This window comes from Microtus pennsylvanicus, chromosome 1, assembly GCF_037038515.1.
Source record: "Microtus pennsylvanicus isolate mMicPen1 chromosome 1, mMicPen1.hap1, whole genome shotgun sequence".
Lineage (NCBI taxonomy): Eukaryota > Metazoa > Chordata > Mammalia > Rodentia > Cricetidae > Microtus > Microtus pennsylvanicus.
The window spans coordinates 147,431,260-147,456,929 of record NC_134579.1 but is presented as its reverse complement, the minus strand read 5'-3'; the positions used below and the strand labels follow the sequence as shown (position 1 = coordinate 147,456,929).

Sequence of the window (25,670 nt, the reverse complement as noted above, 5' to 3'; positions counted from 1 at the left end):
TTAATTCTAACCAAATGTACTGTGCAATAAATTTTTTTTTTGTTTGCATGAGGCAGGGTCTCTATATATGTAGTTCCTGGTACCTGGATGTGTCTCTGTCATCCATGCCGGTCTCCACTTCACAAAGATCCATCTGCTCTACCTCCAGAGTGCTGGGATTAAACAAGTGTGCCACCACACCCAGCTAATTCAATAGATCTTCAGTTATCCATTCTGTCTTCTGAAACTGTCCCCTCTGATTACTGGCTCCACATTCCCTCTGGCTCCCCTCTGAGTATTCTGAACTGTGTTTCTATGCACATCTGTGTACATGTATTTGTGGAGATGTATGTGTTTGCTTTTTATCCTTGTGTCCCTGTGTTTATTCTTGTTCTATATATCCCATAATATGTGATTAATTTGGGCTTCTCTTTCCCTCAGCATTTCCAAGTGGGGCTACCGGGTGGCCCAGAGTTTCGTCTTTGCTATCGAGGAGATCAATAGGAGTGCTCACTTGTTGCCCAATTTGACTCTGGGCTTCTCCATTCGAAACTCTGGGGACTCAGTGCATGGAGCTGTCCACGAGACAATGAGCTTTCTCTCGAGGCAGGAGGAGCCCATTCCGAACTATACCTGCCAGCATGGCTCTCCTCAGGCTGCTCTGGTTGGGGACACACGGTCATCCCTGTCTGTCTCCATGGCCAGACTTCTGGGGCTGTACAAGTTTCCCCAGGTGAGTTACTCAAGCCTTCTTCCTTCATGAATGAGGATAGAGAAACAGATGGTGATGGCCACAGGCGTGAGCAGCTTTGCTGTGGAGCCAGGCTCCCTGCAAGTATTCTCCATGTGCAACACGGTTCCCCTCCATATACAGATAAAGCTAGTTTAGAGAGAACTGGCATCCCTCTCATTGACCAGGAAACTGAGAACATTTTTTTTATTTAAGAAATATTTTTTTTTCTTTTAAATATTTTTTATTGTTTGAAAATAGACTATAGTCAGGCAGTGGTGGCGCATGCCTTTAATCCCAGCACTTGGGAGGCAGAGGCAGGCGGATCTCTGTGAGTTCGAGGCCAGCCTGGACTACAAGAGTTAGTTCCAGGACAGGCTCCAAAGCTACAGAGAAACTCTGTCTCAAAAAAAAGAAAAAAAAAAGAAGAAAATAGATTATATTTATACAGTGTTTTTTGATCGTACCCATCCAGCACTACCTCTAACTCCCTCTAGTGCCCCCATCTCCCCAACTTTAGATCCTCAGTTTTGATTAATGACCATTCTTTGGCAGCCATCAGCTGCCAATAACTAATTCCTCATACTGCAGAGGTGAACTTCTTGAAATGGCTTGTCTCTAGCCCCTTTGAGGACACCTCGCCAGGCATGATTTAAGAAATATTTTTAAAGATTTATTTATTTTTATTTTATGTGTATGAGTATTTTTCCTTCATGTATATATGCACACATGTACATATACATGTATGCATATATGTAAATATTTATATGTGTATATATGCATCTATATATGTATTTATATGCACACATGTATTACATGTTTGCCTGATCCCCATGAAAATCAGAGGACATTGAATTCTCTAGACTGAGTTACAGATTTCTTTAACTGCCATATGGGTGCTGGGAATTGAATCTCAGTTCTCTGAAATAGTAGTAAGTACTCTTAACCACTGAACCATCTCTACATCATTTATTATTATTATTATTATTATGCGTGTGTGTTTATGTGTATACTCAACACCAGTGCCATTGTACTCATCTGCATGTTAGTTAAAAGACACCTTTTGGGAGTCAGTTATTTTCTTCTATGTTGGTTCTGGGAAGTAAACTCAGTAAACAGGAAAGTCTTGCAGTGGTGGTGTGATAAGAGCTAATCGTTGTTCTTGCCTGGTGATTCTACTGGGAACCCATTGGTCCCTACCAGGGACAGAAAGAAGGTTTGTGGGGTAAACGTTAACCAAGCTCGATGACTTGAGATTGAACCTCTGGAACCCATGTGGTGGAAGAGAACTAGTCCCCACAATTTGTCTCCTGACCTCCACACATGTACCATCAGAAAACACACACACACACACACACACACACACACACACACACACACAAAAATGAAAAAGAACAGCATCACAGCTGTATGCAAACCAGAGAGTTTAATATACGTTTATGTGTTTTGTTACTTATGTGAGTCTATGTTGTAGGTGTAGGAGGAAGCTAGAAGAGGTTATCAGATTTCCTTGACTTGGAGTGACAGGTAGATGTGTGTGAGCCACCTGGTGTGTGTGCTAGATCTTGAACTTGAGTCTTCTACCAGAAGAACAAGGGCTCTTAACCACTGAGTCAAGTCTCCAGCCTCCTCCTTCCCACCTTCAAACCAGATGATCAGCCTATGCATAAGCCCAAATCTCATCCACTCTTCTATTGCCTGGTTCTTCCTTGACAGGTCAGTTATTCATCCTCACTACCCAGCCTCAGTGACAAGATCCAGTTCCCATCTTTCCTTCGAACCCTGACTAGTGACCTCACATCTTGCCGTGCAGTGACTCAGCTGATCATTCACTTTCAGTGGTCCTGGGTGATCATTCTGGCCCATGATGATGACTTTGGGCAGCAGGCCAGCTCTTTGGCCAATCAGGAACTGAGCTCATTTGGTGTGTGCATTGAGTTCACCCTCCATGTCCCTTCCCATGAGTCCATGGGGAAGATTGGAGAGATTGTCCAGAAGATGCAGAAATGCACAGCCAGGGTTGTTCTGGTTTTTCTAAGCAATTCAAATTTCCAGCTTATTCTATATAGGTTACTGGGCGTTCCTGTTTCAGGCCAGGTCTGGGTCAGCAAGGGCACTCTGCACATGGCACTTGCCCTGTCTATTCCAGGCATTTCCCAGGTATTGTTTGGCACATTTGGCCTTCTGTATCACAGCAGCAGGGCTACTGGCTTCCCAGAGTTCCTTGCTAACCTACGCCCCAGCCAGACTCCAGAAGATATGTTTATAAAGAAGTTCTGGGAGTTTACCTTTCATTGCACATGGCCCCACCAGAGCAGCCCAGTGACAGAGGGTGTCCAGCTGTGCTCAGGGAATGAGAGTCTGATAAACCAGCAGTATCCTTTCCCAGAAGTGAGTAAAATTGATGCTGCTTACACAGCTGTCTACAGCATTGCCCATGCCCTGCAAGACATGATAACCAGTGGACAGCAGGATGGGAAAAGTACAGATTCCCAGGACTTCCAGCCCTGGCAGGTGAGAGGACATGTGCAGTGGGTGGCTCTGGGATGGTGGGGGAAGAGGACATTGTCTCTGACTAGGCTGTAGAAAAGCTGACTATATGCTTCAGCAAGGATGTCACATGCTTACCAATAAGAGGCATCTTAGAAGGAATAGTCGCCAAGGAATCCATGCATTGTGTGGGATCTCAGAAGAGTCCAGTTCCTGTGGGTTGCCTGATTTAGCACCATCAGGAAGCCTAGTAAAATTAGTATTTCACATAACAGTAAACATGTAAGTGGAGTTTTTTTTCTTTCCACCACTTCCTGAATAAACACTCAGAGGCTTATATTAATTATAAATTTTGATCTATTTGCTTAATCTTATTGTTTAGTAGCTCTTACTTTTAAATCAACCCATTTATTTATTTATTTATTTCATTTTTTTTATTGAGAAAATGAAAAAAAAAACAGTTTCCGCCTCCTCCCAGCCTCCCATTTCTTTCCCCCTCCTCCCACCCTTCTCCCCCTCCCCCCACTCGTCTCCCCCTCCCTCTCCAGTCCAAAGAGCAGCCAGGGTTCCCTGCCCTGTGGAAAGTCCAAGGACCTCCCCCCTCTGTCCACGTCTAGGAAGGTGAACATCCAAACTGGCTAGGCTCCCACAAAGCCAGAAAATGAAGTAGGATCAAAATCCAGTGCCATTGTCCTTCGCTTCTCATCAGCCCTCATTGCTCACCATGTTCAGAGAGTCCAGTTTGATCCCATGCTTTTCCAGTCATCGTCCAGCTGGCCTTGGTGAGCTCGCAATAGATCAGCCCCACTGTCTAGTGGGTGGGTGTACCCCTCGTGGTCCTGACTTCCTTCCGCTCCTCATTGGGACCTTGGGAGCTCAGACCAGTGCTCCAGTGTGGGTCTCTGTCTCTAGCTCCATCCTTCACCAGATGAAGGTTCTATGGTGATATGCAAGATATTCGTCAGTATTGCTATAGGCTAGGGTCATTTCAGGTTCCCTATCCTCAGCTGCCCAAGGAACTAACTAGGGACCTTGGCTTGGGCTCCTGGGAGCCACTCTAGGTTCAAGTCTCTTATCAACACTAAGGTGGCTCCCTTAACTAAGAATTGTGCTTCCGTGCTCCCCATCCAACCTTCCTTTATCCCAATCATCCTGTTTCCCCAAGTTCCCCCCATCCTCCCATTCTCACTTTTCTTTCGCCATCTCCACTTACCCCCATCCTAACCCACCCCCAAGATCCCAATTTTCTCCCCGGCAATTTTGTGTACTTCCCATAGCCAAGAGGATAACTATATGTATTTCCTTGGGTTCACCTTCTTATTTAGCTTCTTTAGGTTCACCGATTGTAGACTCCGTGACCCTTATTTATGGCTAGAAACCAATTATGAGTGAATACATCCCCTGTTGATCATTTTGGGTCTGGGCTACCTCACTCAGGATAGTGTTTTCTATTTCCATCCATTAGCATGCAAAATTCGAGAAGTCATTGTTTTTTTACCGCAGCGTAGTACTCTAATGTGTATATATTCCACACTTTCTTCATCCATTCTTCCATTGAAGGACATCTAGGTTTTTTCCAAGTTCTGGCTATTACAAATATTGCTGCATGACCTTAAGTGTCTTTTGGCCGTTTGAACTTCTTCTGTTGAGAATTCTCTGTTCAGATAAGTGCCCCATTTTTTAATTGGGTTAATTAGCATTTTAAAGTCTAGTTTCTTGAGTTCTCTATATATTTTGGAGATCAGACCTTTGTTTGTTGCGGGGTTAGTGAAGATCTTCTCCCAGTCAGTAGGTTGCCTTTTTGTCTTAGTGACAGTGTCCTTTGCTTTACAGAAGCTTCTCAGTTTTAGGAGGTCCCATTTATTCAATGTTGCCCTTAATGTCTGTGCTGCTGGGGTTATACATAGGAAGCGATCTCCTGTGCCCATCTGTTGTAGGGTACTTCCCACTTTCTCTTCTATCAGGTTCAATGTGTTTGGACTGATATTGAGGTCTTTAATCCATTTGGACTTTATTCCATTTGGTGCATGGTGATAGATATGGGTCTATTTTCATTCTTCTACAGGTTGACATCCAGTTGTGCCAGCACCATTTGTTGAAGATGCTTTCTTTCTTCCATTGTATACTTTTAGCTCCTTTATCGAAAATGAGGTGTTCATAGGTTTGTGGGTTAAAATCCGGGTCTTCTATACGATTCCATTGGTCAACTTCTCTGTTTGTATGCCAGTACCACACTGTTTTCATTACTGTAGCTCTGTAATAGAGTTTGAATTCAGGGATGGTAATGCCTCCAGCAGATCCTATATTGTATAGGATTGTTTTGGCCATCCTGGGTTTTTATTCCATATAAAGTTGATTATTGTGTTTTCCAGATCTGTGAAGAATTTTGAAGGGATTTTGATGGGGATTGCATTGAATCTGTAGATTGCTTTTGGTAGAATTGCCATTTTTACTATGTTGATTCTCCCAATCCAAGAGCAAGGGGGGGTCCTTCCATTTTTTGGTATACTCCTCAATTTCTTTCTTCAATGCCTTAAAGGTCTTGTCAAATAGATCTTTCACTTCCTTGGTTAGAGTTACCCCAAGATATTTTATGCTGTTTGTGGCTATCGTGAAAGGTGAAGCTTCACTGATTTCCCTCTCTGCTTCCATATCCTTTGTGTATAAGAGAGCGACATATTTTTTGGAGTTGATCTTGTATCCTGCCACATTGCTAAAGCTGTTTATCAGCTGTAAAAGTTCTTTGGTGGAGTTTTGGGGGTCGCTTAAGTACACTATCATATCATCTGCAAATAATGAAAGTTTAATTTCTTCCTTTCTAATTCGAATCCCCTTGATCCCATTATGTTGTCTTATTGCTATTGCTAGAACTTCAAGCACTATATTGAAGAGGTATGGCCAGAGTGGACAGCCTTGTAGTGTTCCTGAGTTTAATGGGATGGCTTTGAGTTTCTCTCTGTTTAATTTGATGTTAGCTGTCGGCTTGCTGTATATCTTTTATTATAATTAGGAATGACCCTTTTATCCCTAATCTCTCCAATACTTTTTATTATAAAGGGATGTTGAATTTTGTCAAATGCTTTTTCAGCATCTAATGAAATGATCATATGGTTTTTTCTTTCAGTTTATTTATATGATGGATTACATTGATAGATTTTCGTATGTTGAACCAGCCCTGCATCTCTGGGATGAAGCCTACTTGATCATAATGGATAATTTTTCTAATGTGTTCTTGGATATGGTTTGCCAGTATTTTGTTGAGGATTTTTGTGCTGATGTTCATGAGTGAGATTGGCCTGTAATTCTCTTTTTTGGTTGTGTCTTTGTGTGGTTTTGGTATCAGAGTAACTGTAGCTTCATAAAAGGAATTTGTCAATGACTCTTCTGTTTTTATATTGTGAAATACATTAAGGAGTATAGGTATTAGGTCTTCTTGGAAGTTCTGGTAGAATTCAGCATTGAAACCATCTGGCCCTGGGCTTTTTTTGGTAGGGAGGTTTTTGATAATAGCTTCTAATTCTTCACGACTAACAGGTCTATTTAGATTGTTCACCTGGTCCTGGTATAACTTTGGTATATGGTATTTTTCTAAAAAATGTTCATTTCTTTAACATTTTCCAGTTTTGTGTTATACAGCCTTTTGTAATAAGATCTAATGATTCTCTGAATTTCCTCTGTGTCTGTGGTTATGTCCCCCTTTTCATTTCTGATCTTATTAATTTGCATATTCTCTCTCTGCCGTTTGATTAGTTTGGATAGGAGTTTATCAATCTTGTTGATTTTCTCCAGGAACCAGCTTTTTGTTTCATTGATTCTTTGGATTGTTTTCTGTGTTTCTATTTTGTTGATTTCAGCCCTCAGTTTGATTATTTCCAGTCTTCTACTCCTCCTAGGTGAGTCTGCTTCTTTTTTTTCTAGAGCTTTCAGGTGGGCTGTTAAGTCTCCAATGTGAGCTTTCTCTGTTTTCTTTAAGTGGGCACTTAGTGCTATGAACTTTCCTCTTAGGATTGATTTCATAGTGTCCTATAAGTTTGAGTATGTTGTTTCTTTATTTTCATTGAATTCAAGGAAGACTTTAATTTCTTTCTTTATTTCTTCCTTGATCCAGGTGTGGTTCAGTAGTTGACTGTTCAGTTTCCATGAGTTTGTAGGCTTTCTGGGGGTAGCATTGTTATTGGATTCTAACTTTATTTCATGGTGATCTGATAAGACATAGGTGGTTACTATTATTTTTTTGTAACTGTGGAAGTTTTTTTTTGTTACTGAGTATTTCATCAATTTTTGAGAAGGTTCTATGAGCTGCAGAGAAGAACGTATATTCGTTCCTATTTGCGTGGAATGTTCTATAGATGTCTGTTAATTTCATTTGATTCATTATCTCCATTAATTCTCTTATTTCTTTGTTAGGTTTCTGTATGATTGACCTGTCCATTGGTGAGAGAGGAGTGTTGAAGTTTCCTACTATTATTGTGTGTGGTTTGATGACTGCCTTGAGTTCTAGTAATGTTTCTTTTACATAAGTGGGTGATTTTATATTAGGGGCATAAATATTCAGGATTGAGACTTCATCCTGATGAATTGTTCCTGTTATGAGTATAAAATGTCGCTCCCCATCTCTTCTGATTGATTTTAGTTTCAAGTTAACTTTGTTAGAAATTAGTATGGTCACACCCGCTTGTTTCTTAGGTTCATTTGCTTGATAAACCTTTTCTCAACCCTTTACTCTGTGTAGATCTCTGTCTTTCAGTTTGAGGTGTGTTTCTTGTAAACAGCAGAATGTTGGATCCTGTTTTCGTATCTAATCTCTTAGCATGTGCCTTTTTTAGGTGAGTTGAGTCCATTGATATTAAGTGATATTAAAGACCAGTGGTTGTTAACTCTGGTCATTTTTTTTGGTGGTAGAGTTTGTGTGTTTCCCTTCTTCATGTTGTGCTGGTGAAGGGTCACTAGATGTCTGAGTTATTGTGGGCATTGTTGTACTTCTTGGGTTGTGATTTTCCTTCTATTACTTTCTGTAAGGCTGGTTTTGTGGCTACATATTGTTTAAATTTGTTTTTATCCTGGAACATTTTGTTTTCTCCATTTATAGTGAATGAAAGGTTGGCTGGGTATAGTAGTCTGGGCTTGCATCCATGGTCTCTTATTTTCTGCAGTACATCTATCCAGGACCTTCTGGCTTTCATGGTTTTTATAGAGAAGTCAGGTGTAAGTCTGATTGGTTTACCTTTATAAGTTAATTGACCTTTTTCTCTTCCAGCTCTTAATATTATTTCTTTTTTTAAAATACAGAAATAAACTTTTCAAAATACAATGTAGAAAGTTCACACCGGCGTTCATCCTTAAACATAGTCTCAAAAGTTCTGCTTTCGAGATCGGTTCATTGATACCAAAAATTGGTAGTCATCAGGTGAATGCATTTTATTGCAGATGGAGTGGTTGCAATCCCATTATATGCTTCGTGGTCAGTCTGTGGGGTCATTGGAGAGGTCAGGGGTGCATGCAAACCAGGCATGGCCATGAGACAATAATTGATGTACCCAACAATGTTCATAATGCTAAAATAAGAAACAGCTCAAACTCTCACAAATGGCAGGACAGACAAATACATTGGCACATTCACTGGGTGTAAAGAGGCAACAGTGAAAATGACCCATGGCCCATGCATCAGTCGGGAGAAGTCTTATGTGGGGAATATCTTTCTTTAGGTTGGGAAAGTTTTCTTCTTTAATTTTATTAAATATATTTTCTGGACTGTTCAGCTGTACTTCTCCTATTTCTACCCTTATTATTCTTAGGTTTTGTCTTTTTATTGTGTCCCAGATTTCCTGATTTTTGTGATGAGAATTTGTTGGATTTGCTGTTTTCTTCGATCAGTGCATTTGTTTTCTCTATGGTATCTTTAGAATCTGTGATTCTTTCTTCTATCTCTTGTATTCTATTGGTTATGCTTGTTTCTGTAGTCTCTATTCTTTTACCTAGATTTTACATATCCAGCCAGCCCTCAGTTTGTGTTTTCTTTCTTGCCTCCATTTCAGTATTCAAGTCTTGAACTGTTTCCATTATCTGTTTGATTGTTTTTCCTTGGTTTCCTAGGATATCATTTATGGATTTACTCAATTCTTCAAACTTTTTGTTATTCTTCTCATCCATTTCTTTAAGGGAGTGTTCACCTCCTATTTAAGGGCCTCTATAACTTTTATAAAGTCAATTTTTTCTACTTCTTCTTGATTAAGGTGTTCAGATCATGTTGTTTGTTCACTGGGTTCTGGTGATTTCATGTTGTTTTTCCGATTTTTGGAGGAATTCTTGCATTATCGCCTGCCCATCTCCTAATGCTCCCCTATGGATCTTCTTTTACAGGATCAGGTCTCCTTGCTGGCCAGGGATCTTGCAGACAAAAGGCCCACCTTGCTGCAGGCAGGCTATTGAAACAAAGGGACTCCCGCCCGCCCAGTTGCACTCACTACCGGGTCCCAGTGCCCAAACAGGCTGAGCTGGGGGATGTTATGGACCCAAAGAAGGGAGGAAGAAGGGAGGGGTTTTTTGGATGCAAGCTGGGTCGGGTATGAAGAGAGAGGCAGTAGCTGTGTGGGGTATGAAGAGAGAGGCAGTAGCTGGGTAGAATAGCCCCTGCAGGAAGAGCAGAAAGTATAGGTGGTTGAGGAATGTCTGTGCTCCATCTCCCGGGCTGCTGCTGCAGGTTAGGAACTCATTCACCCCACTGATGGATCTTCTGGTACCACGATCAGGTCTTCTTACTAGCCAGGTAGCTCTCAGGCAAAAGGCCTACCTTGCTGCAGGCAGGCTATTGAAACCAAATCAACCCATTTCTATTATTTTATATTTTACCACAAGTTTGTGGCTTGTTACTTCACATCTTGCTGCTCCGGCAGCTCCTGGCATCTGTCTGGATTCTTCCTTCTTTCTTTTTGTATTAAGTTTGGGTTTCCTGACTGACTATATTCGACCTGGCCATAGGCCAAAGTAACTTTATTCATCAACCAATAAAATCAATACATATCCATAGCATACAGAAGGGCATCCCATGTCATAGAGTCTTTAATACCCCAAATTTATGCTTTGATAAACAGTGGATGACTTTTAGTATAGATGTGCTGCAAATCAGAATTTCAACCAGATATCAAATGCCATTTATTTTTCATTTTTTGGTGTATGGGACATGTATATGGGCACATGTTTGTAGGCATACAGGCCCATATGAGCGGGTTGTGCTCTCACTTGTACATACATGTGAGAATATCTGAGGATGATCAGGAATCACCTTTAAATCATTTTATTTATTTATTTATTTATTTTTAATTGAGAAAAGGAGAAAAAAAACAAGTTTCCACCTCCTCCCAGCCTCCCATTTCCCTCCCCCTCCTCCCACCCTTCTCCCCCTCCTCCCACCCTTCTCCCCCTCCTCCCACCCTTCTCCCACTCCCCCCACTCCTTTCCCCCTCCCTCTCCAGTCCAAAGAGCAGCCAGGGTTTTCTGCCCTGTGGTAAGTCCTAGGTCCTCCCACCTTCGTCCATATCTAGGAAGGTGAACATCCAAACTGGCTAGGCTCCCACAAAGCCAGCACATTACGTAGGATCAAAACCCCGTGCCATTGTCCTTTGTGTCTCATCAGCCCTCATTGTTCGCCATGTTCAGAGAGTCCAGTTTTATCCCATGCTTTTTCAGTCATAGTCCAGCTGGCCTTGGTGAGCTCCCAATAGATCAGCTCCACTGTCTCAGTGGGTGGATGCACCCCTCGTGGTCCCGACTTCTTTGCTTACCTTTCAATCATTTTTCCATCTTAATTTTTGAGGCATGGTTTCTCACTCAATTCCAGAACTTGTTGATGTGGCTAGTCTTGGTAGTCAGCTTTTTCATGCATCTCCTGTCTCGACTTTCTGAGAATGTAATTAGTAAATGGTGGCCACATCCACCTGAAGTCTAGGTGAGTTCTGTGTTTTGAAGTCTCATCCTCAGGCTTTTATGACAAGTGCTTTAATCACTGAGCCATATCCAAAGCCCTTAATAATTTTTCTATTTAAAAATATTGAAAATTTCATGCATGTGTATAATATATGTTGGTCATTTCCCCCTGAGTCTTTGTCCATCTTTTTGTCCACCTCCCTGTCTGTTTTTCTTTCCATATGTCTGTCCAACCATCCACCTATTCATCATCTAACTCATCCATCCATCTATCTATCTATCTATCTATCTATCTATCTATCTATCTATCTATCATCTATCTATCATTATTTTTTAATTTTTTTATTAAAAATTTCTACCTCCTCCCCTCCATTAATTTCCCTCCGACTTCCCCCACTACTTCTCCTCCTCCCTCTCCAGACCTAAGAAAAGGCAGGGTACCCTGCCCTGTGGGAAGTCCAAGGCCCTCCCCTGTTCCATTCAGGTCTAAGAATGTGTGCATCCAAACAGACTAGGCTCCCAAAAAGCCAGTATATGCAGTAGAGACAAATCCCAGTGCCATTAATCATTAGCTTCTCCGTCAGTCCCCATTGTCAGCCACATTCAGAAAGTTTGGTTTGATCACATACTCCTTCATCCCAATCCAGTAGGTCTTGGTGAGGTCCCATTAGATCAGTCCCATCGTCTCCATGGATGGATGTACCCCTCACGGTCCTGACTTCCTTGCTCATCTTTTCCCTCCTTCTGCTCTTCATCTGGACCTTGAGAGCTTAGTCCAGTGCTCCAATGTGGGTCTCGGTCTCTATCTCTATCCATCGCCAGATGAAGGTTCTATGGTGATATGCAAGATAGTCATCAGTGTGGCCATGAAAGAAGGCCAGTTCAGACACCCTCTCCTCTGCTGCCCAAGGATCTAGCTGGGAACATCCCCTTGGATACCCGGGAACCCCTCTAGAGCCAAGTCTCTTGCCAACCATAAAATGGCTCCCTTAATGAAGATATCTTCTTCCCTGCTCCCATATTCACCCATCCTCCATCTCAAACATCCCACTCCCCAAGCTTTCCCCAATCCTCCCCTTCTCCCTTATCCCCCTATTCCCTTTTCCCACACCACCCCTACCCACATGCTCCCAACTTTTGCCTGGTGATCTTGTCTACTTCCAATTTCCAGGAGAATAAATAAATATTTTTCTTGGGTTCACCTTATTATTTAGTTTCTTTAGGATCACAAACTATAGACTCAATGCTTTTTGTTTACGGCTAGAATCCACTAATGAGTGAGTATATACCATATTCATCTTTTTGTGTCTGGGTTATCTCACTCAGTAAAGTGTTTTCTATTTCCATCCATTTTCATGCAAAATTCAAGATGTCATTGTTTTTTTTTTTACCGCTGAGTAGAACTCTAATGTGTATATGTGCCACACCTTCTTTATCCATTCTTCCATTGAGGGGCATCTAGGTTGTATCCAGGTTCTAGCTATTACAAATAATGCTGCTATGAACATAGTTGAACAAATGCTTTTGTAGTATGATAGGGCATCTCTTGGGTATATTCCCAAGAGTGGAATTTCTGGATCCTAAGGTAGGTTGACTCAAAGTCCTGAGAAACCGCCACACTGATTTCCAAAGTAGTTGCACAAGTTTTCATTCCCACCAGCAATTGATGAGTGTTCCCCTTACTCCACATCCTCTCCAGCATAGGTTATTATTGATGTTTTTGATTTTCGCCATTCTGACAGGTGTAAGATGGAAACTCAAAGTTGTTTTGATTTGCATTTCCCTGATTGTTAAGAAAGTTGAACATGACCTTAAGTATCTTTTGGCGATTTGAACAACTTCTGTTGAGAATTCTCTGTTCAGTTCAGTACCCAGTTTTTAATTTTGTTATTCAGAATTTTAATGTCTAGTTTCTTGAGTTCTTTATATATTTTGGAGATCAGACCTTTGTCTGATGTGGGGTTGGTGAAGATCTTCTCCTATTCAGTAGGATGCCCTTTTGTCTTAATGACAGTGTCCTGTGCTTTACCGAAGCTTCTCAGGTTCAGGAGGTCCCATTTATTCATTGTTGCTTTTATTGTCTGTGCTAATGGAAGTGGTCTCCTGTGTCCATGTGTTGTAGACTACTTCCTACTTTCTCTTCTATTAGGTTCAGTGTGGTCAGATTTATATTGAGGTCTTTAATCCATTTGGACTTGAATTTTGTGCATGGTGATAGATATGGAACTATTTTCATTCTTCTACAGGTTAACATCCAGTTATGCCAGCACCATTTGTTAAAGATGCTTTCTTTCTTCCATTGTATAATTTGTCGAAAATCAGGTATTCATAGGTTTGTGGGTTAATATACGGGTCTTCAATTCAATTCCATTGGTCAACATCTCTGTTTTTAAGCCAATACCAAGCTGTTTTCATTACTGTAGCTCTGTAATAGAGTTTGAAGTCAGGGATGGTAATGCCTCTGGAAGTACTTTTATTGTATAAGATTTTTTTGGCTCTCCTGGGTTTTCTGTTTTTTCATATAAAATTGATCATTGTTCTCTCAAGATATGTGAAGAATTTTGTTGCGATTTTGATGGGGATTGCATTGAATCTATAGATTGCTTTTGGTAGAATTGCCATTTTTACTATGTTGATCCTCCCAATCCAAGAGCATGGGAGATCCTTCCATTTACTCGTATCCTCTTCAATTTCTTTCTTTAAAGTCTTAAAATTCTTGTCAAAGCATCTTTCATTTCCTTGGTTAGAATTACCCCAAGATATTTTATGCTATTTGTAGCTGTTGTGAAAGGCGATGCTTCTCTGATTTCCTGCTCTGCTTCTTTGTTCTTTGTGTATAGGAGGGCAACTGATTTTTTTTGAGTTGATCTGTATCATGCCACATTAGTCAAGGTGTTTATCAGCTGTAGGAGTTCTTTGGTAGGGTTTTTGGGGTTGCTTATGTACACTATCATATCATTTGCAAATAACAAAAGTTTAACTTCTTCCTTTCCAATTCGAATCCCCTTGATCTCCTTATATTGTCTTATTGCTATTGCTAGAACTTCAAGCACTATGTTGAAGAGATATGGAGAGAGTGGACAGCCTTGTCTTGTTCCTGATTTTAGTGGAATGGCTTTGAGTTTCTCTACATTTAATTTGATGTTAGCTGTTGGCTTGCTGTAATTGCTTTTATTATATTTAGGTATGACGCTTGTATTCCAAATCTCTCCAAGACCTTTATCATAAAGGGATGTTGAATTTTTTAAATGCTTTTTCAGCATCTAATGAAATAATCATATGTTTTTTCCTTCAATTTATTTATATGATGCATTACATTGAGATTTTTGTATGTTAAACCAGCCCTACATCTCTGGGATGAAGCCTACTTGATCATAATGGATAATTTTTCTAATGTGTTCTTGGATTTGGTTTGTCAGTATTTTATTGAGAATTTTTTTTATTGAGAAAAAGAAAAAAAAGTTTCCCCCTCCAATCGATGTTCATGAGTGAGATTGGCCTGTAATTCTCTTTCTTGCTTGAGTCTTTGTGTGGCTTTGGTATCAGGGCGACTGTAGCTTCATAAAAGGAGTTTGGCAATGACTCTTCTGTTTCTATTTTGTGAAATACATAAAGAATTGTAGATATTAGCTCTTCTTGGAAGTTCTGGTAGAATTCTCCATTGAAACCTACTGGTCCTGGGCTTTTTTGGTAGGGAGGTTTTTGATGCCAGCTTCTAATTCCTGGCAACTTACAGGTCCATTTAAATTGTTCACCTAGTCTTGATTTAATTTTAGTATATGGTACTTATCTAAAAAAATGTTCATTTCTTTTACATTTTCCAATTTTGTGGTACAGGCTTTTGTAATAAGATCTAATGATTCTCTGAATTTCTTCTGTGTCTGTTGTTATGTCCCTCTTTTCTTTTCTGATCTTATTAATTTGCGTGTTCTCCCTCTGCCGTTTGACTAGTTTGGATAGTGGTTTGTCAATCTTGTTGATTTTCTCCAAGAACCAGCTTTTTGTTTCATTGATTCTTTGGATTGTTTTCTGTGTTTCTATTTTGTTGATTTCAGCCCTCAGTTTGATTATTTCCAGTCTTCTAGTCCTCCTTGGTGAGTCTGCTTCTTTTTTTTCTAGAGCTTTCAGGTGTGCTGTTAAGTCTCTAAGGCGTGCTTTCTCTGTTTTCTCTATGTGTGCACTTATTCCTATAAACTATGCTTAGCATTGCTTTAATAGTGTCCCATAGGTTTGGGTATGTTGTGTCTTTATTTTCATTGAATTCAAGGAAAACTTTAATTTCTTTCTTTATTTCTACCTTGACCCAGGTGTGGTTCAATAGTTGACTGTTCAGTTTCCGTGAGTTTTTAGGCTTTTTGGTGGTAGAATTGCTATTGAATTCTAACTTTATTACATGGTGATCCGATAGTCCAAAGGTGGTTACTACAATTTCTTGGTATCTATGGATGTTTGCTTTGTTACTGAGTACGTGATCAATTTTTGAGAGGTTCCATGAGATGCTGAGAAGAAGGTATATTCTTTCCTATTTGGGTGGAAATTTGTATAGATGTCTGTTAAGTCCATTTGGTTCATTACGTCTGTTAGTTCTCTTATTTCTCTGTTAAGTTTATGTCTGGTTTACCTGTCCATTGGTGAGAGAGGAGTGTTGAAATCTCCTTCGATTAGAGTGTGGGTTTGGTATGTACTTTGAGTTCTAGTAATGTTTCTTTTACATATGTGGGTGCTTTTGTGTTAGGGGCATAGATGTTCAGGATTGAGACTTCCTCCTAGTAAATTGTTTTTTTTTTTGTTTTTTTTAGATTGTCATGCGAATTTTTTCCTTTTTTTCTTTTTTTCTTGATAAAAGGAGAATAAAGAAAATAAAAAAACAAATTTCCACCTCCTCCCAGCCTCCCATTTCCCTCCCCCTCCTTCCACTCTTCTCCCCCTCCTCCCACTCTTCTCCCCCTCCTCCCACCCTTCTCCCCTTCCCCCCACTCCTCTCCCCCTTCCTCTCCAGTCCAAAGAGCAGTCAGGGTTCCCTGCCCTGTGGTAAGTCCTAGGTCCTCCCCCCTCCGTCCATATCTAGGAAGGTGAACATCCAGACTGGCTAGGCTCCCACCAAGCCAGCACATTATGTAGGATCAAAACCGCGTGCCATTGTCCTTGGCGTCTCATGAGCCCTCATTGTTCGCCATGTTCAGAGAGTCCAGTTTTATCCCATGCTTTTTTGGTAACAGTCCAGCTGGCCTTGGTGAGCTCCCAGTAGATCAGCTCCACTGTCTCAGTGGGTGGGTGCACCCCTAGTGTTCCCGACTTCTTTGCTCATGTTCTCCCTCATTCTGCTCCTCATTAGGACCTTGGGAGCTCAGTCCAGTGCTCCAGTGTGGGTCTCTGTCTCTATCTCCATCCATCGCCAGATGAAAGTTCTAGGATGATATGCAAGATATTCTTCAGTATTGCTCTAGGATAGGGTCATTTCAGGTTCCCTATCCTCAGCTGCCCTAGGAACTAACTGGGGACCTCAGCTTGGGCACCTGGGAGCCCCTCTAGGGTCAAGTCTCCTGCCCACCCTAAAGTGGGTCCCTTAACTAAGAATTGTGGTTCCGTGCTCCCCTATCCAACCTTCCATTATCCCGATCCTCTTGTTTCCCCAAGTTCCCCCTCCTTCCCTTCTACCTTTTCTCTCCCCATCTCCCCTTACCCCCATCCCACCCCACCCCACCCCCAAGATCCCACTTTTCCCCCCGGCAATTTTGTCTACTTCCCTTATCCAAGAGGATAACTATATGTTTTTCCTTGGGTTCACCTTCTTACTTAGCTTCTTTAGATTTGCCTATTGTAGACTCCGTGACCCCTATTTATGGCTAGAAACCAATTATGAGTGTGTACATCCCATGTTAATCTTTTTGGGTCTGGGATACCTCACTCAGGATAGTGTTTTCTATTTCCATCCATTTGCATGCAAAATTCGAGAAGTCATTGTTTTTTTACCGCAGCGTAGTACTCTAGCGTGTATATATTCCACACTTTCTTCATCCATTCTTCCATTGAAGGGCATCTAGGTTGTTTCCAGGTTCTGGCTATTACAAATAATACTGCTATGAACATAGTTGAACAAATGCTTTTGTCATGTGATAGAGCATCTCTTGGGTAAATTCCCAAGAGTGGTATTGCTGGGTCCAGGGGTAGGTTGATCCCGAATTTCCTGAGAAACCGAAACACTGACTTCCACAGTGGTTGCACAAGATTGCATTCCCACCAGCAATGGATGAGGGTACCCCTTCCTCCACAGCCTCTCCAGCAAAGGCTATCCTTGTTGTTTTTGACTTTAGCCATTCTGACATGTGTAAGGTGATATCTCAAAGTTGTTTTGATTTGCATTTCCCTGATTGCTAAGGAAATTGAGCACGACCTTAAGTGTCTTTTGGCCATTTGAACTTCTTCTGTTGAGAATTCTCTGTTCATTTCAGTGCCCCATTTTTTTTTTTTAGAATTTCTTTTTTTTTTTTTGATTTTTTTTTATTGATAAAAGGAGGATAAAGAAGAGAAAAAAAAACAAATTTTCACCTCCTCCCACCAGCCTCCCATTTTCCTCCCCCTCCTCCCACTCTTCTCCCCCTCCTCCCACTCTTCTCCCCCTCCTCCCACCCCTCTCCCCTTCCCCCCACTCCTCTCCCCCTCCCTTTCCAGTCCAAAGAGCTGTCAGGGTTCCCTGCCCTGTGGTACGTCCTAGGTCCTCCCCCCTCCATCCATATCTAGGAAGGTGAACATCTAAACTGGCTAGGCTCCCACCAAGCCAGCACATTGCGTAGGATCAAAACCGCGTGCCATTGTCCTTGGCGTCTCATCAGCCCTCATTGTTCGCCATGTTCCGAGAGTCCAGTTTTATCCCATGCTTTTTCTGGTAACAGTCCAGCTGGCCTTGGTGAGCTCCCAGTAGATCATCTCCACTGTCTCAGTGGGTGGGTGCACTCCTCGTGGTCCCGACATCTTTGCTCATGTTCTCACTCCTTCTGCTCCTCATTGGGCCCTTGGGAGCTCAGTCCAGTGCTCCAGTGTGGGTCTCTGTCTCTATCTCCATCCATCGCCAGATGCAAGTTCTAGGATGATATGCAATATATTCGTCAGTATTGCTCTAGGGTAGGGTCATTTCAGGTTCCCTATCCTCAGCTGCCCAGGGAACTAACTGGGGACCTCAGCTTGGGCACCTGGGAGCCCCTCTAGGGTCAAGTCTCCTGCCCACCCTAAAGTGGGTCCCTTAACTAAGAATTGTGGTTCCGTGCTCCCCTATCCAACCTTCCTTTATCCTGATCCTCCCGTTTCCCCAAGTCCACCCTCCTTCCCTTCTACCTTTTCTCTCCCCATCTCCCCTAACCCCCACCCCACCCCACCCCCAAGATCCCACTTTTCCCCCCGGCAATTTTGTCTACTTCCCTTATCCAAGAGGATAACTCTATGTTTTTCCTTGGGTTCACCTTCTTACTTAGCTTCTTTAGATTCGCCTATTGTAGACTCCGTGAACCCTATTTATGGCTAGAAACCAATTATGAGTGTGTACATCCCATGTTCGTCTTTTTGGGCCTGGGATACCTCACTCAGGATAGTGTTTTCTATTTCCATCCATTTGCATGCAAAATTCGAGAAGTCATTGTTTTTTACCGCAGCGTAGTACTCTAGTGTGTATATATTCCATACTTTCTTCATCCATTCTTCCATTGAAGGGCATCTAGGTTGTTTCCAGGTTCTGGCTATTATAAATAATACTGCTATGAACATAGTTGAACAAATGCTTTTGACATGTGATAGAGCATCTCTTGGGTAAATACCCAAGAGTGGTATTGCTGGGTCCAGGGGTAGGTTGATCCCGAATTTCCTGAGAAACCGAAACACTGACTTCCACAGTGGTTGCACAAGATTGCATTCCCACCAGCAATGGATGAGGGTACCCCTTCCTCCACAGCCTCTCCAGCAAAGGCTATCCTTGGTGTTTTTGACTTTAGCCAATCTTACAGGTGTAAGATGATATCTCAAAGTTGTTTTGATTTGCATTTCCCTGATCGCTAAGGAGGTTGAGCATGACCTTAAGTGTCTTTTGGCCATTTGAACTTCTTCTGTTGAGAATTCTCTGTTCAGTTCAGCGCCCCATTTTTTAATTGGGTTAATTAGCATTTTAAAGTCTAGTTTCTTGAGTTCTCTATATATTTTGGAGATCAGACCTTTGTCTGTTGCGGGGTTGGTGAAGATCTTCTCCCAGTCAGTAGGTTGCCTTTGTGTCTTAGTGACAGTGTCCTTTGCTTTACAGAAGCTTCTCAGTTTTAGTAGGTCCCATTTATTCAATGTTGCCCTTAATGTCTGTGCTTCTGGGGTTATACCTAAGAAGCGATCGCCTGTGCCCATCTGTTGTAGGGTATTGCCCACTTTCTCTTCTATCAGATTCAGTGTTTTCGGGCTGATATTGAGGTCTTTAATCCATTTGGACTTGAGTTTTGTGCACGGTGATAGATATGGGTCTATTTTCATTCTTCTACAGGTTGACATCCAGTTGTGCCAGCACCATTTGTTGAAGATGCTTTCTTTCTTCCAATGTAAACTTTTAGCTCCTTTATCGAAAATGAGGTGTTCATAGGTTTGTGGGATAAAGTCCGGGTCTTCTATACGATTCCATTGGTCGACTTCTCTGTTTTTATGCCAGTACCACCCTGTTTTCATTACTGTAGCTCGGTAATAGAGTTTGAAGTCAGGGATGGTAATGCCTCCAGAAGATCCTTTATTGTATAGGATTGTTTTGGCTATCCTGGGTTTTTTGTTTTTCCATATAAAGTTGATTATTGTCCTCTCCAGATCTGTGAAGAATTTTGATGGGATCTTGATGGGGATTGCATTGAATCTATAAACTGCCTTTGGTAGAATTGCCATTTTTACTATGTTGATCCTCCCAATCCAAGAGCAAGGGATGTCCATCCATTTTTTGGTATCCTCTTCAATTTCTTTCTTCAATGCCTTAAAGTTCTTGTCAAATAGATCTTTCACTTCCTTGGTTAGATTTACCAGTGCCCCATTTTTTAATTGGGTTACATAGCATTTTAAAGTCTAGGTTCTTGAGTTCTCTATATATTTTGGAGATCAGACCTTTGTGTGTTGCGGGGTTGGTGAAGATCTTCTCCCAGTCAGTGGGTTGCCTTTGTGTCTTAGTGACAGTGTCCTTTGCTTTACAGAAGCTTCTCAGTTTTAGGAGGTCCCATTTATTCAATGTTGCCCTTAATGTCTGTGCTGCTGGGGTTATACATAGGAAGCTTCTGGATCAAGGAATTTGCATACACACTGTGGTCTGGTATTAGCACAACTTGCTTGCATGCTCCAGGCTCAGAGGCTGGGAGCTTCAGGTACCCATTCATGTCCTCTCTGTAACCTACTCAGGTCTTGCAGAGGAGAACTCGGCAATAAAGTGACTGAATTAAGGCCACAGTGGGAATGGCATTCTGCAGCCCTGGCTCTTTTTGCTTATGCTTCCCACTGGATCTTAGAAGCAGAGGGCAGGCAGATGATTTCAGTCTTTGATTTGTCAGATTCTGTGATACTAACAGGGGACCTCATTTACAGCCAAATCTACAGGACTAGATTCTCAGATGCTTTCATATATACTAAAGGGTCGAATGTGTGTGTGTGTGTGTGTGTGTGTGTGTGTGTGTGTGTGTGTGTGTGTGTGTGTGCGTGCATGCATGTGTTTGTGTGTGTGTGTGAAACACAATTAATAAAAACTCAGAGAGAGAAATTGGGGTTCAAAAAGCAAACAGCCAGCTACTGGCTCTTACATCGACTTCAGTCTGAAATGGTGATCCTGCCTCCAGGAATCTCAGAATGAGACTGTGTCTGAGCACTGTCTCCTCCCATTTTGTAATCCTCTCTAGTTCTGGGATTAAAGACATGCACCATTATCGCCTGTTTTCTATGACAAGCTAGTGTGGCTACTGGGATTAAAGGTGTGTGTTACTGCTGCCTGGTTTATAAGGCTGGCCAAGGTGGCTGTTTTACTTTTCTGATCCTCAGGCAAGGTTTATTTACTAAAATGCAAGTGAAATGCCGCTACATGTGTGTGTATAAATTTCATGGGGTAGTGAAGGTTTTGTTGCAGACCTGTGATTCCTGGGAGGCTGAAGCAGAGGATGGAGAGTTTGAGGTCAGTCTGGGCTACATAGCATGATGCTGCTCCCAAATCAAAACCAAACAAAACGCAATAGAAGGGGCTAGAGAGATGCCTCAGAGGTAAAGAGTATGTGTTGCTCTTGTAGAGGACCTGGGTCGGTTCCTAGCTCCCACGTGGCGGCTCACAACTGCCTGTAACTCCAAACTAGATGCTGTCCTTTTCTGGCCTCTACACACCCAGGCAAAACACCCATATGTATATGTGGTGGTTTAAAAGAAAATGGCCCCCAAAGGGAGCAGCACTAACGGGAGGTGTGGCCTTTTGGGAGTAGGCGTGGTCTTGTTGGAGGAAGTGTGTTACTATGGAGGCAGGCTTTGAGGTCTCATATAGGCTCAAGACACTGCCCAGCGTCTCTGAATGCTTCCTTCCTGTTGTTATCTGCCCAAGATATTGAACTCTCAACTACCTCTCCAGCACCATGTCTGCCTGAGCGCCACCTTACCCCACCATGATGATAATGGACTAAACCTCCAAAAACGTAAGCCACTCACTTAGATGTTTTTCCTTTATAAGAGTTGCCGTGGTCATGATGAGGCTTCTTTATAGCAGCAGAAACCCTAAGACAGTTTAAAATAAATCTTCAAAAATGTTTTTGATTCAGTATAATCTATACCTATTTATCTGCAGTCATTCTTCTAAAAGTATAACAATACTTAAGTTATTGATTTAATATTGCAGTATACCATTTGCAGAGCCTGTTCCTACAAACAAACCTGGCATAGTGATGCGCACCCTTGATCCCAGCTTTCTTCCTTTACTAAGTATTAGTCCAACAACTATTTGGCAGCTGCTGTGTATGGTGCACTGCTCAAAGTGTGGAGGGCATAAGAAAGGGAAACATTATTGGATGCTAGGGGTATAGCTTAGTTGGTAGAGTGTTAGCCTAGCATAAGTAATGTCCGGGATATGATCTCTAGCAACCCTTAAACTGGGTGTAGTGGCAAAAACCTATAATCCCAGCACCCCAGGGGTGGGAGCAGGAACATCTGGAGTTCAAGGCCATCCTTGCCTACGTCTTGGGTTCAAAGCCAGGCTGGGATATGAGAGCCTGTTCCTACAAACAAACAAACCACCTGGCATAGTGATGCGCACCTTTAATCCCAGCACTCGGGAGGCAAAGGCAAGCAAAGGGAGTTAAGGGCAGCTTGGTCTACACAATAAGTCCCAGGCCAGCGAGGGCTACATAGAGAGACCCCATCTGAAAGGTGAGGTGTGAATAACAGGACAGATGGGGTAAAATGATGCTGTAGAGACAAGGATGCTGTGGCCCAGAAGCTTTAAGCCTGCTCCACAGCCTGGAATTCAGAGTCAGCATCCCAGGCTGACTTAGGCTTCAACAGAAGGCACTTCTGAGTTTCAAGGATGCTTGGGCCCAGGGGCAGGAAGTCTGGCATAGACAACGTGTTGGCTTCTTGTTTCTCAAGAAAGGATCAGCCACAGCAGAGGAGTACAAGGAAGTTTGTGTTTGAGAGAAGAGAGTATGGAATAGCTGTCCTAGAGAACAGAAACAGGAACTTTCTAGGAAAGGCTGGCGGAGCTGCCAGGCCTGAAGAGTGCCAATTTGAGGTCTGTGGTCACTCATTTAAAGGGCAGCCGGTGGCAGGGTTGTGTACTTTCTTCCAGCATTGACAGCTGCTTCAACCCAGCCTCGCAGAAGCAGGGCGTGGCCATGTGAAGGATGGATGTTATCTGGGTTCACATGGTTCGAAGAAGGAGCACGGCTTTGCCAGATGCCAGCCAGGCAGTGGTCTAGATGGAGAGGCCAGGCACAGTGGCACAGGGGCCTCTTACAGTGGAAATGCGACAGTCGGAACGGGAGGTTTGGATGAAGCCTAGGGCTGGCGAGGAAGCCAGAGCTCAGGGTATATAGAGAAGACCCTGACCCGGGGAAGGGAATTGTCACAAGATGCTGTACCCTAGTGGCTTCAAACTAGCAAAGACTTTGAAAGTGGAAGAGGACAAATGGCCTAGGTGGTAACTGGACGCCAAAGGTCTCGTCTGTCCTTCTGGTCTCTTCTGGCCTCTTCTGGCCAGTTTCTCCCTGCATCTCCCAGAATGTAGTTATGGCTTTTAGCCTGAGTGCCTGAAGATGTGTGTGTGTGTGTGTGTGTGTGTGTGTGTGTGTGTGTGTGAGAGAGAGAGAGAGAGACAGAGACAGAGACAGAGACAGAGATGTGGGATGAGACAGAGAGAGACAGAGACAGAGAAAAAGGATGTGTATGTGTGTGAGTGTGAAAGACTGTGTGTGTATGTGTGTGTATGTATGAGAGAGAGACAGAGTGAGTGTGTGTGAGAGAGTGTGTGTGTGAGGAGAGTGTGTGTATGTGTTTGTAAGTGTGTGTGAGTGTGTGTTTGTGTGTGTGAGTGTGTGTGTGTGTGAGAGAAAGACACAGTGAGAGTGTGTGTGCATGTGTGTGTATATATGTGTCTTTAGTTTCAATCCTAAGAAAGTTATTTTTCTTTCCTTCCCTCCTCCCCCTTTTAGTATTTTGATATAGGAGCTCATAATGTAGCCCAGGCTTACCTAGAACTCATAACAATCCCCTGTCTCACTCTCCTAAGTGTTGGGTATAATCCAGCACCTGACAAGAAGGACATTTTTTCAGCTTGACTCCTTTTTGCATCCTGGCCCAGAGCCTGGTTCTGGCCACGCTGCTGCAGAGGTAACGGTCTGTGTTCTAGAAAGCACGTTATTGGTCAGTCTCCCCGGGGAAAAGCCTGTTCTCTGGCTGACTGAATACCTCGCAACAGGCATTTGCAAACACGCCCCAGCTACTGCTGGGTAGGCAGCCCTAGCTGCTTTATTTCTTCCACCTCTTGGCCACTTGGAGGGAGGGGCTCTCAGATTGATATTAAATATTTTAAAAAGTATTACCTGTATGTGCGTGTGGGTGAGCACACATGTCCCAGCGCACACGTGGAGGTCAGAGAGCAGCTTCGTGGAGCTGGTTCCATCCTTACACCTTATGTGGGTTTTGGAGATTGAATTCAGGTCCGCAGGCTCCCATGACAAGCGCTCCCCAAATGAGCCATCGCACCAGCTCTCCTGGACTCACTGCTTACAGATAAAGAAATAAAACCAGGGAAAGGCAAAGAACTTTGCCAGTGGCGTGAGGTCAACTCAAGTTCAGCTGGATTCCTGATCCAGCTAGGGAGATGGATGGGTTAGGGAGCAAAATTCTAGGGTTGTGGGTGCTGGCAAGGTGACTCTGCGGTTACGACGAGGGAGGTGTCTGTGAATTAGGTCAACAAAACAAGCAGACGTGTGGAGGAAGATAGGCGGCAGCTACAAGTGCCGGCCACGATATACTGAATTCCAGTCCTAGGAGGCTGAAGCAGGAAGGCTGTGAGGTCAGCCTGGGCTACATCGTGGTACTCTGTTGTGGGGGGCTGGCAAGGTGGCTGAGGGGGTACAGGTGTTTGCTGTCAAGCCTGATGATCTGCGCTCAGTGTAGTCCCACACCCGGAGGTTGTCCTCTGACCTCCGCATGTACGCTGTGGTGGGCTGTACTCTCATACACACACAACGGAGTATAGACATGTTTTAAGAAATGACAGCTTAAGCAAAGACATCACGACCTGAAACCCCACCATCCCCTCACCCCCAAGATTGTGGAATAAGGGTAGTGAGGACTATCTGTCACACAGGTTTCCTAACGTTGTCTTTAGTTCTGGGGTTCAGGGACAACCTGCAGGGGCCTGAAACCTCCTTTCCTATATACAATCTTATCCCAACTGAGGGTGTCTGTGTATTGAATTTTCTTCAGAGATGCTTTATATTTCCATCAGCTTTTTTTTTCTTTTGTGAGACAGGGTTTTTCTGTGTAGCTTTGGCTGTCCTGGAACTCGACTGTCCAGACTAACTTTGAAATTACAGAGGTCCACCTGCCTCTGCCTCCCGAGTGCTGGGGCTAAAGGTGTGTGCCACCACCTGGTCATCTATCAGATTCTTTTTTTTTTTTTTTGCATTTTTCAAGACAGGGTTTCTCCATAGCTTTTTGGTTCCTGTCCTGGAGCTAGCTCTTGTAGACCAGGCTGGCCTAGAACTCACAGAGATCCGCCTGCCTCTGCCTCCCGAGTGCTGGGATTAAAGGCGTGCGCCACCACCGCCCGGCCATCTATCAGATTCTTAAGTCAGGGTCTGGGTAGTGACAAGCTTGAAGATGCTGGCTGGACCCTGGCATGGAAGAACCTTGTAGGCTTTGATCTGAAATCATGGCTTACTCCGCAGCTGTAGGCAGCCTATGCAGACGGAAAGCAATGAGGAGGGGACTTGGGAAGATGGCTCACTGTGAGCTCCGTATTCTACAAATTGCTGCGTGGCTGGCCTTTCTCATCCATGGGCCCTGCGCGGAACTGAGC

The 25,670-nt window shown here is 42.9% G+C and overlaps 1 protein-coding gene across 1 annotated transcript in view; it reads left to right on the top strand.

Annotated features, from left to right (window-relative positions):
- The window catches only part of LOC142856809 (extracellular calcium-sensing receptor-like), a 30,074-nt gene extending 6,099 nt beyond the window's left edge, over nucleotides 1–23,975 (top strand). Inside the window, exons 2-4 of the mRNA XM_075984486.1 lie at nucleotides 421–712; nucleotides 2,426–3,223; nucleotides 23,943–23,975. Of these exons, the coding sequence (XP_075840601.1) occupies nucleotides 421–712; nucleotides 2,426–3,223; nucleotides 23,943–23,975 (1,123 nt within the window). The remainder of the gene's footprint in view (nucleotides 1–420; nucleotides 713–2,425; nucleotides 3,224–23,942) is intronic.
- The last annotated feature ends 1,695 nt before the right edge of the window (nucleotides 23,976–25,670 follow it).